Here is a 12,681-nt window from a genome sequence, read left to right on the forward strand (position 1 = left end):
GGCTTGAGCTCAGCACAGAGTGGGCTTAAGACTCTCTGCCCCTCCCCCTGGCAGTGTGCTTTCTCTCTCTTAAATAAATAAATCTTAAAAAAAAATAATATATATATAGAATGAATTTTCTTCTCATTGATCAATGTGTTCATCAAAAGGATATCAATTTAGTATCTCTGAAATCTAAACACATAAATCTAAATACATAATGTAAAGATACATTAGTATTTCTGAAATCTAATACTCTAAAATCTAAATCATTAATACATAAAGCTTTAGGTGATGTTAACGGTTAACAGTGTAACTGTTAAGAAGGTTACATTAGCTTTTACTTTTTATTTTAAAGATTTTATCTATTTATTTGAGAGAAAGAGAGAACAAGTGAGAGGGAGAGGCAGAGGGAGAAGCAGACGCCCTGCTGAGCAGGGAGCCTCACTCGGGGCTCTATCACAGGACCCTGAGATCACGACTCAAGCTGAAGGCAGACGCTTAACCTACTGAGCCACCCAGGCACCCCTACATTAGCTTTTATATTCATTTCCTCATGACTGCCATAGTGGATAAAACCACAAGCCACAAAGATTTATTTTTAACAAATTAATTAAAGGAAACTTTTCTAAGAAATTAAGATTTTCTTTTTTTGCCAGGCCTTCCAATTTATTTTTCTGCATTTACTAACCTTTGTTCATTATTAGGAAATTATTTTACAGGATACAGATTTGTATATCTTAAATATTAGTAAATAATACAGTAAATTGTCTAAAAAAGTTAACGACCTGAGAACTATGCTTCTAGACTTCCAAAACAATTAGCAAAGACACAACTCTTAAAAATATGTATTGACTATTCATAGGCAAACATGGATTCTATAGATGGAGCTACAATTGTGAATTGTATAATATGAACTCAATCTTGTTTAGCTCACATTAATACAACCTTTTATGGAGTTCGGTTTTTTTTGAAACACATTGGTTTTCATCAATTTCACAGTGGCTCAGTTAACATAATGGTAATGATGTTGCACTAATTATTTACCTAAAATAAAGCAATATGTTCTACCTTAAATTCCTTTTGAAGCAAAGTGGAAAATAAAAAAACAAGCTAAACTTTAAATTTCAAACTACTCACCAGGGTTGCTATCATTGGTACTCAGTACAGCATCCGTGTCATTAATGTGATGAATATAATCTAAAAATTAAAAGAAAAAATACAGTTTAATACCAAAATAAAGATGCTTATTCAATCACCCCCTAAAATCTTTGATCTATAAAATCTTTTAAGATCTACTGTGTGGTAATACTACCTAGTACACTGAACCAAGACTGCTTCATTGTTAACAGAGCTTCACCATTTTCAGCTTCCTCTACTTACAGGAATGATGTCATTGGCTTCACTGTTCCCACTATGGAAAATTTTTACATGATTGAAGATTTAAAGAAAAAAAAAATCTACCCATGGCAGAATTTAGTTAAACCCTGGAATCAAGATAAAGTGTACAATTTTTTTCTTCTATTCACACTAATTGATATAGTTACTTCTTATATAAAGTTCTAAAGCCTGCAGAGGGGAAAACCAACACTTATAACAGCAACACTTAGCTGGAGAATCACTTAAAGCTTTTACAAAGTATTATATATGCTTTTATAGACTGAAGATTATGTAGTAATTATTGCTCACATGTGCCACTAAGTTACACTAAAGGAAGTAACAAAGTAAAAAAGCACATGCAGAATGGGAGAAGATATGTGCAAGTGACATATCTGGTAACAGGTTAGTATCCAAAACCCATCAAACTCAATACCTAAAAAACAAATAATCCAGTCAAGAAATGGGCAGAAGACATGAACAGACATTTTTCCAAATAAGACATCCAAATGGCCAACAGACACATGGAAAGATGCTCCACATCACTCATCATCAGGGACATACAAATCAAAACCACAATGGGATACCACCTCACACCGGTCAGAATGGCTAAAATTAACAACACAGGAAACAACAGAGGTTGGCCAGGATGTGGAGAAAGGCGAAGCCTCTTACACTGTTGGTGGGAATGCAAACTGGTGCAGCCACTCTGGAAAACAGTATAGAGGTTCCTCAAAAAGCTAAAAATAGAACTACCCTACAACCCAGCAATTGCACTACTAGGTATTTACCCAAAGGATACAAAAATACAGACTCTAAGGGGTACATGCACCCCAATATTTATAGCAGCATTATCAACAATAGCCAAACTATGGAAACAGCCTAAAGGTCCATTAACTGATGAGTGGAAAAAGAAGATGTGGTGTATACATACATACATATATATATGTATGTATACATATTACTGGAATATTAGCCATCAAAAAGAATGACAGCTTGCCATTTGCAATGATGTGGATGGAGCTAGAGTGTATTACACTAAGCAAATTAAGTTAGTCAGAGAAAGACAAATACCATATAATTTTATTTATATGTGGAATTTAAAAAACAAAACAGATGAACATGGGGAAGGAAAAAAAAAAAAGAGAGGACAGCAACCCATAAGAGACTCTTAACAATAGGGAACAAACTGAGGGTTGATGGAGGGAGGTGGGTGGGGGATGGGCTAAATGGGTGATGGGTATTAAGGAGGACACTTGTTATGATGATCACCGGATGTTATATGTAAGTGATGAATCACTAAATTCTACTCCTGAAACCAATATTACACTATATGCTAACTAGAATTTAAATAAAAATTTGAAAAAAAAAAAAGTATCTGACTGCTTGAAATTAAAAAAAAAAAAAAGCATGTGCAGATACCTGAGCATTCAAATCATTCTATAGTTAATGAGAGAATGGGTAAGAATGTGTTTCTTGTTAGACTGAAGTTATTCTGTTTGATGTTAATCTTTTTTTTTTTTTTTTTTTAAAGATTTTATTTTTATTTATTTATTTGACAGAGAAAGACACAGCAAGAGAGGGAACACAAACGGGGAGTGGGAGAGGGAGAAGCAGACTCCCTGCTGAGCAGGGAGCCCGATGCGGGACTCGATCCCGGGACTCCAGGATCATGACCTGAGCCGAAGGCAGTCGCTTAACCAACTGAGCCACCCAGGTGCCCTGATGTTAATCTTTTATAACCTTGGTAACCCTTAAAAAAAGGGTTTAATGTGAAAGTTAAATGAGTTGATAAAAAACGCTGGATTAGATTTTCAGGTCATAAAGTAAATTAAGTATGTGAATTATTCACCTCCACTGTATGCTTCTCAAGATAAAAGCAGTAGAGTAGTGCTCTAGGATTTTGTAGTATCTTCAAGGGTTATTAGTGATAAGATTGGAGGTGATCAATCTTTATTTCCTGATGCCAAAGACTCAAATAAGGCTAGTAAAACCTTGACATCAAGTATGGTAAGGTGAATATTCTCCCCCAAATCCATGTCCACAGGAACCTTAGAATGTGACCTTATTTGGAAATAGGGTCTTTATGGAAATAATCAAATTAAGATGAGGTCATACAGGTTAGGGCAGGCCCTAAATTCAATGACTGATATCTTTAATAAGGAGAGAAAAATGTGCACTAAGACACACTGAGGGGAGATGGCCATGTGAAGACAGGCAGAAATTGGGTGATGCAGCCACAAGCCAAGGAATGACAAGAATTGCCAACAATCAATCATCAGAAGCTAGGAGGAGGCAAGGAAGGAGTCTTCTTCCCTAGTGACACTTCAGTTTTGGACTTCTAGTCACCAGGACTGTGAGAGAATAAACTTCTCTTGCTTTAAGCCAAACAGTTTACGGTAATTTGTTACAGCAGCCTAATATACCAAGGCTCAACAAGGACAGTATGAGAAAAACAAAACAAAACAAACAGACTATAGGCTAATATCTCTTTTGAAAAGACACAAAGGTTCTAAATAAAATAATAACCCCACTCCTCTCGAGAGTAAACTGAAATCCAGTAAGAAATTAAAAAACAGACATCATGACTGCTAAACTAAGTTTATCTCAGAATATAAGAATGATTTAAATAAAAATATATTCATATAATTTACCATATTAACAGTTTAAGGGAGAAAAGATTGGGTTGCCTGGGTGGCTCAGTCAGTCAAACATTTGACTCTTGGTTTCAGCTCAGGTCATGATCTCAGGGTCGTGAGATTGAGCCCCGTATGGGGCTCTGTGCTGGGTGTGGAGCCTGCTTAGCGTTCTTTCTCTCCCTGTCCCTCTGCCTCACCCCACCCTGCTCACACTCTCTTTCTAAAAAAAAAAAAATAATAAAACAAATAAAAGAGAAAAGATTTATGATCATCTCAAGGGATGTAGAGTATTAAGTGTCTGATAAAATACAGTACACATTAATAAAATTCTTCAGAAAATAATAGGCAGGAACATCTTTAAATTGCTAAAGGGTATAACCAATATCCCACAACAAACTTAATATTTAATGGGGAAAGATTTCCACAGGAACAATATAAGGATGTCTACCAGCACTGCATCTACATAACTTTATACTTTAAAAAAGATAAACATGTCTACATATAAACATGTATAAATTGTGTTTGTGTGTATATATATATATATATATATATATATATAAATATAAGGGTATCTGTATACAAATATAAATGTATGTATATATGTATGAATCACTTAAAGTAGTAACTGGACAGGAAGTTTTCATTACTCATGGAAATATAACTATCTAAACATAAAATCCAAAGTGAATCTACAAAATTAGAATCAATAAGAGTTCAACACATCTGCTAGATTCAAGACAAAGATTCCAAAATTTATTAGGTTATTTTATAATAGCAACAAATAATTTGAATTTTTATAATTAAAAAGTATATCACTACTTTCTAGGAATGGTTTCATGAAAGAGGTGTGGGTTACATGGATATATTCATCAAAATCGCATGGCTAAGATTTATGTGTTTCTATGAATGTATATTCTATCTAAAAAAGAGAACTGTGTATATAATAATAGTTAACTGAGGCGGGGAGTGGGTATAAGCATAGATCATGTTTTTTCAATGGATAGGATAATGACCCCAATGGGGGGGGAAATCTGTGCCTAGGAGGAAAAACAAAAACAGAAACACCCCTTATTCTTTTTACATATAAATCACAAATACACACAGAGTTCATAAATGGATAAAAGTATATCTATGATATTAAAACAAACTGAATCAACTATATTTTCTAGAATTACAAATGACTTTTTGCTTTATTTATCCCAAGTCCAGAATTTAAGGCTGAAACTAAAACACTGCAGTAGTTACTGTATCTAAAAGTAACTACTGTTAAAGCATATGATATGGATACTTACTAAAAATAAACCTTCCAGTATTAAAAAGAAAATTAGACATAAGCACCCAATAAACTATCATTGCTCCAGTGAGAGATACCAAGGAGAAAAGGAGACTCGACCACTGTCCAAAGGAGCCAAAATAGTATCTGCAGACATCTGGATATTCCCAGGTAGTGGTATCCACTGATGCTAGATAGAAATAAGAGAAAGAATAAAATTAGATGTTACTCCTATATCCCATAATCATAATCTGTGTTCCCCCAATTAACTCAAAATATTTAGCAAAATATTAAGAATATTCCACCACCAGATATTAGACCAGAGAATGACATAACAGAAATTAAAACATTATAAACACATAAAAAAAATTGTAGGTCAACAAAACAGTACAGATAATAAAAGAAACAGATTATAGTATAATATTTTATAATTAATAACAACAAACGATAAATCAAGGCTAAGCAAATCATGAGTAAGAGTCAGAAGATATTATCCAATAATATTTGGCATACTTAAATAACATATGGAGGAAAGTTTTCCTGAGTCATACTTTATACCACATGCCAATTTCAGACAACTGAGCTAAGAATTCAAAAATTAAATAACAGAAAAGTTAGACGACAATATAAAAATAGACCTTGAAGGGTTATTCTTTTCTATCAAATGAAGAAACAGAAATTACAGTGGAAAAGATAGGTAGATATAAACAAACTTCTATAATACAAAAGCCATTCAAATGTTGAATGGAAAAGAAAATTGACAAGAAATAATGGATAAAGGGCTAATGCCTACATCATACAAAGAACTTAGCAGATCTATAAGAGCATCAAGGGACTTGAGGATAAATGGGAAGAGATAAGAATAAATAATACAATTAAGAGAAAACATACCATTGCTTAATAGAGACCCCCCCCCCAAAAAAAATTGAAGACAAAGCCTGATCTCTTAATTCAAAATTGCTAAGATTCACTGAAATAATGTAGGTCTATTTAGGTCCTAAATTACTTTAAAAGAATCTAAAAAGGTATTTCCCTGATGCAGAATTTGTAGAGATGAGTAGAGGCAATGTATTATTAAGCTTTGTGAATTCACCGAAAAGGACACATTCATATTTTCATATTTTTCTGTTACATTTTACTTTTAGGAGATTCCAACATTTAGATCTCTTGGTAGAGGATAGATCAAAAGTCACCATTACCTGATAAGAATCATAGAATTTTCTTTTCTTTTCTTTTTTAAAGATTTATTCATTTGAGAGAGAGTGAGAGCAAGGGGAGGGGCACAGGGAGAGGGAGAGGGAGAGAGACAATCCTTGAGCTGACTCCCTGCTGAGTGAGGAGCCTGATGTAGGGCTGGATCCCAGGACCCTGAGATCATGACCTGAGCTGAAATCAAGAGTCTGACATTTAACTGACCAACCCACCCAGGCACCCCAGAATCACAGAATTTTCAGTTTAGTTCTGGAAAAGACTTTATTTTAAAAATATGACCTTAATACTTTTTCTTATAAGGAAATCAGCATCAAAGTAAATGCATTCTGCAAAGAACTACAAACCTCTCTGAATTTCAAAGGTAGTCACTAATTCATTGATATATCAGTTCAGCTGAATGCTATGAATTAGAGAAGTAAATCTTTAGGCACAAAATAGTTAACACACATGTGGAATGTACACATTAGTGATCTACTTCAATAGGATATACTTATTAATACCCAAACTGTTACTCTGTTTTCACCATGGCAAACTCTTACATATCATAGCTCGTGATTTCACTACTCTGTAGCAGCAATAAAGTGTTAAAATGCCCATCAGCATGATGACACACATTCCAGTAGTAAAGCCAGCCTGTTTAAAAATACAAACATAAAACAACATATATCATCATGTTAGAATAAATTCATATGCAACCATATTATGTTACCATACCCTAAACAATTATGATAAAAACCTGATGATATAAAATTGAATATAATTATCTATTTTCTTTAATAAATGTTGTATAGATTTATTAAAACCTCTATTGTAAAACTTACAAATAAAGAGAAAAAAATTCAGGCAAAAAGTGTGAAAAAGCTGAAAAATTATATTACCTGTTTTATGCCCCAAGGAATACTTAATATAGATGTTCCCATCATGGTATTCCAAATCATAAAACTGAAAACACAGAATAGTAGCAGTAAAAATATGGAGTTTGACTCTTTAAACATTTTAATTAAGACAAAAATTAAAATAACCATGAATTTTCATTAACATATAGTTTAAGTTATGCTCCAAAAAGAAGTTTTACTCACATGGTTACTAAACTGGTGTTTTTGCCATATCCTTCAGTGTAACTTTGCAGTTTATAAGCAGAACCCAATGGACTATATACATAGCACTCTTCTGGAGCTGGAACTACATGATCTGGGGCAATCTAGTAAAAGAAGAAATGTTATAAGAGAAATGCTACAACCAGTAAATGTGTAAAGTAGGATATTTTCTAAATATCAGAGTACCTGACTCTAGACACAATTCTAAATATCATGAACAAACAAATAGCACATATCCCTGATTAATGAATATAAAAAACCCTTTCCAAATGTAGTAGAAAATCTAAAGGACCAAGAGTTTATTTTTTTTTAAAGATTTTATTTATTTATTTGACAGAGAGAGACACAGCGAGAGAGGGAACACAAGCAGGGGGAGTGGGAGAGGGAGCAGGCTTCCTGCCGAGCAGGGAGCCCGATGCAGGGCTCGATCCCAGGACCCTGGGATCATGACCCAAGCTGAAGGCAGACGTTTAACAACTGAGCCACCCAGGCGCCCCAGAACCAAGAGTTTAAAGAATAAGAGCAATAAAATGTTCATGTGAAATAACAATGAATTCCTAAAATATGCAACTATCAAAATATTTTTCTCTTCATTTTCATGAGAAATAAAGAAGAGTCAGCAAAGAGTGAGATTAAAGAATTCTAGATGGAGGAAATCTGGGTCTTAAGTGAGGGGAATTTCAAGAATCAAGTGGCCACTGAACTCCTCTGTGAGGGTGGTTTTAGCAAAGAGGTAGGGAACTCAAACTATAAAGAAATGACACATCAATACAAGGTAAAGAAAGGAGATATGTACTTAAAAGCATTTAAAAAGCAGAAGTAAAAAGTGAGCTAACATAGCCTAAGGAAAGGCAAAGCAAGGATTTGTAAGGATGGAATATATAAACAAAAGGATAGGAACCAAGAGAGGCTGAAGACACACAAAATGACTGAATAGATACATTTTCTTATACACATAGCTCTCACCTTACCTCCCATACATATCTTCTGAATTCTACCTCCCTAGAGAGGGGGAAAAATTAGTCTCCAGATAGAATTCTGCCCATCTCCCTGAGAACAGTCCTTTGGAATATGTAGTAGTCCCATATATAGTAGTATAGTAGTTAAAAACATAGGAGCTGTCTGGTATAAATCAACGATCTTCTTTCTTTTTTAAAGATTTTCTTTCTTTTTCTTTCTTTCTTTCTTCTTTCTTTCTTTCTTTCACATGCGAGTGGGGGGAAAGGCAGAGGAAGAAGGAGAATCTCAAGACTCCGCGCTGAGCACAGAGCCCCCCATGGGGCTCCATCTCACGACCCTGAGTTCATGACCTGAGCCAAAACCAAGAGTCGGACGTTTAACTGACTGAGCCACCCAGGCGGCCCCTTTTTTTCTAAGTAGGCTCCACACCCAGCATGCAGCCCAGTGCAGAGCTTGAATTCATGACCCTGAGATTAAGACTTGAGCTGAGACGAAAAGTTGGAGGCTTAACGGACTGAACCACACAGGCGTCCTTCAACTATCTTTTATATTTAGCACCTACTGCGTAAATCTACAACTCTGTGCTAGGTTTAGTGTTCAAGAAAAAAAAATACAGTCCACAACTTTAAGAAGCTTAAATTCCATTTGGAAGACACATGAAGAAATTAGATAAGGCTAGAAGAGAGAAAAAAATTGTGAGATACTGTACTGCAGGAATGACAAAAAATTAACAGGGACTAGAATAGTTAGGGAAGATGTCAAGGAAGTGATGGAATATTGAACCTCAGTAGGTAGACAGGATATGGACTGGTACAAAAAGAAAAAGTTTTGAGTCCTTCTCTATGCATATAATTGATGGTAGCTTGTGGGTAAAAAATGTCTTGGAAGGCAGCTATGCTAACCACTATACCACCAACGCTAAAAAATGTCTTGAATGCTATGCCTTGTGTGGCTTTGGAAACAACTATTTCTGAGAGATAAAAAGGCATACATAGAAATGGGTCTGCTGCCTTCTCTTTTACCCTTAATCCTCCTGGGTCTGAGTTATATAATCTTCTTCAAGGGAGTAAAAAGAAAAAAGGGAAAGGACCATGTCTGCATCAGGCAGGAGATAAACCATGATGGCTAGCAAAGTTCAGAAAAAGTGAAAACTGAAAGTTACAGGAGGCAGGATTAGAAGCTAGAGGTTAAGAAGTTGCAAATTCTAGGGCGCCTGGGTGGCTCAGTTGGTTAAGCGACTGCCTTCGGCTCAGGTCATGATCCTGGAGTCCCGGGATCGAGTCCGCATCGGGCTCCCTGCTCAGCAGGGAGTCTGCTTCTCCCTCTGACCCTCACCCCTCTCATGCTCTCTCTCTCATTCTCTCTCTCAAATAAATAAATAAAATCTTAAAAAAAAAAAAAGAAGTTGCAGATTCTAGAGAGTTACAGACAAAATGGAGAATTGGATTCCATACTTTGGCAGTAATGCTGGGCAGTGTTTTTCTTTCTTTCGTTCTTTCTTTCTTTCCTTCTTTCTTTTTTTTTTTTAAGATTTTATATATTTATTTGAAATAGAGAGAGAAACCAAGAGAGTGAGCATGAATGGGGGGGGGGGGGGGGGGTTGCAGAGGGAGAGGGAGAAGCAGACTCCCTGCTAAGCAGAGAGCCTGATCACCCAGCACCCAGGCGTAGGGCAGTGCTTTTCAAACTTAAATTTTCCTGTGACTGACACAGGGATGTTGTTAAATACAAATTATGATTCAGTAGGTCTGGAGTAAGGACTGAGATTCTGCATTTTTAGTAAGTTCTCAGTGATGCCAATATTGCTGGCCTGTGCAGGCCACATTTTTATTAACAAGGATCTAGGAGATGTTGGCAGTCAAATAATTTTCTTCCCTTCCCCATTTTAGAATAAAAATATTAAGATAAATGAGGAAATTTTCAGAAATAAAAAGGCACAACTCCGTAAAATCCTGAGACATGTGGTTTCACACTGTTCTTCCCTTAAACGCCTTTTAAGAAAAATAATTTTGTAATTCTCAGGAAATGAGCCTGGATATATACATACATTCACTAAAAATGATCATGTCTTGGGGTGTCTGGGTGGCTCAGTTGGTTAAGCATCTGCCTTCGGCTCAGGTCATGATCTCAGGGTCCTGGGATCGAGCCCCACATTGGGCTCTCTGCTTGGCGGGGAGCCTGCTTGCCCCTCTCTCTCTGCCTGCCTCTCTGCCTACTTGTGATCTCTAACTCTCTGTCAAATAAAAAAAAAAATGGTCATGCCTTACTGTTAATTCTAGATCACTGTTTATATACTTTTACTAGAGTCATCTCATGGTCAGTTAACAAGAGGTATTCAACTTGGTGTACAATGTTGACTTAATTTCCAGGCAAACAATGTCCATTCAGGAATAGACTGGCCCAGCTGGTATCTCTGAAGTTTGCTTCCACAAGTAGAGCCTCTAGAAGGTCTGAATTAGACCCAGAGACATTGGATTACTTCTACTCCACAGAGGGCTTAGATAATTGTTATGGAACTAAGACTTTACTACAAGTACTGATATAAAGGCCTAGGGGAGGAAATAATGAAAAAATTGGGGGAAAAAAAATGACCAGAATATTTTGGAAGTCATTACTCTGGTTATACAAAAGGAGATCTTAATACTTCATAAGACTTTAAGTGAGATATCTATCTTCAAATGATATCCCAATCCTTGTCCCTCCCTCAGTAAACATCTAAAGAGTATTGGTTCCCTTCTCCTTTTTTTATTATTATCAATAAAAATATCATTTTTTCTCCCAGAATGTTTCCATTTTTCCTTAAGCTTTCAAGTTTCTGCATATCTCATATGTGATGATTCTTATAAAGCAACCAAATTACTTCCCATATTTTTGATCCTAAAATAATAATACAGATTTTAGAAGATCAAAAGTCAACAACCATGGCCCATGGTCAAATCGGGCCTTCAACCTATTATTTTACAGCCTCTTTGCTAAGAATGTTTTTTATGTTTGTAATGATCATAAAACAGTAGTAGGGGTGCCTGGTTAAGCATCTGCCTTCAGTTCAGGTCATGATCCCAGGGTCCTGGGATCCAGCCCCGAACTGGGCTCCTTGCTCGGCGGGGAGCCTGCTTCTCCCTCTCCCTCTGCCCCTCACTCGTGCTTGCTCTCTCTCTCTGGTGCTCTCTCTCTCTCAAATACATGAAATCTTAAAAAAAAACACAACCAAAAGTGAAGAAGACTATGCAACAGTATATGGCCCACAAAGCCTAAAACGTTTAGAATCTGCAATTTGACCCTTGTTTTTGATCTACAAAAGGACATTACTAAATAGCAAAATATTATATATGTTTGTATTTCAGTTTCCCACTCCTGTAGAAAACGTCTAAGAACTTTTTTCCCTTGTAGCTTCAAACTTAATAACTGAACAGACTAATCAGATCTGTTATTATTTATGTTATTTATTAATGACCTACTAAAGTACTTTAGTAGTTTATTCTCCTCAGAGCCCTTAGGATTGGGGACTAGCAGAATTCAATCCAACAAATCTCTTAGGCTACTGTCAACATAGAGAGATTGTTTCAAATCTCTATGTCATGCTAGATAAGACTGAGCTAGCCTGAGATGTAAGATGTGTACTAATTACTATCTTGATTTTCCATGATGGCATCCTTGGAATATGGCCAGCAAAAAGTTCAATCACTGGGAGTTTCCCTTGCTTATGCTGTTCACTGTTCATTTCAACTTAACCTTAGACAATTAGCAATGTTTGCCCCTTACCAGTGCCTTGTCTGCAGGAGCAGTGAGCCGGCTGTAGTAATGAATCCTCTTGTTCATGGCAGAGGCATGGTCGCTAACCCTCTGAATGACATCATTCACACTGACGATGTTTGTGGGCTCTATATAGAAAGGCCTAGAGAAGGGAATATATACTTGACAAAGAACATTCAGCCAGAAATTCTGGAAGTCAGCCATTGAAGAAAATAACTTCTTGTCCTCCATTAGAAATGGGATGTACCAAGGCAAGGCATTCAGTTCTCACTTTTGGTGGGAAAAGAAAATATCACAAAAGAAGTATTATCCAATCCAAAGACTAAAGCTTTTGTCTCATAATACTATTATAAATACACTTTTTTAATCTTTAGGAATTTAGCAATAGGAG

The 12,681-nt window shown here is 35.9% G+C and overlaps 1 protein-coding gene across 2 annotated transcripts in view; it reads right to left on the reverse strand.

Moving 5' to 3' along the window:
- SLC38A9 (solute carrier family 38 member 9) overlaps positions 1-12,681 on the reverse strand; it is a 79,754-nt gene that overhangs the window by 40,398 nt on the left and 26,675 nt on the right. For both annotated transcript variants that reach the window (XM_044916731.1, XM_021701817.1), the window contains exons 2-7: positions 12,300-12,432; positions 7,560-7,681; positions 7,359-7,422; positions 7,020-7,113; positions 5,288-5,458; positions 1,120-1,179 (exon numbers count right to left, since the gene is read on the reverse strand). In XM_044916731.1, coding sequence (XP_044772666.1) covers positions 1,120-1,179; positions 5,288-5,458; positions 7,020-7,113; positions 7,359-7,422; positions 7,560-7,681; positions 12,300-12,432 — 644 coding nt within the window. The remainder of the gene's footprint in view (positions 1-1,119; positions 1,180-5,287; positions 5,459-7,019; positions 7,114-7,358; positions 7,423-7,559; positions 7,682-12,299; positions 12,433-12,681) is intronic.

This window comes from Neomonachus schauinslandi, chromosome 7 (assembly GCF_002201575.2).
Source record: "Neomonachus schauinslandi chromosome 7, ASM220157v2, whole genome shotgun sequence".
NCBI classification, from domain to species: domain Eukaryota; kingdom Metazoa; phylum Chordata; class Mammalia; order Carnivora; family Phocidae; genus Neomonachus; species Neomonachus schauinslandi.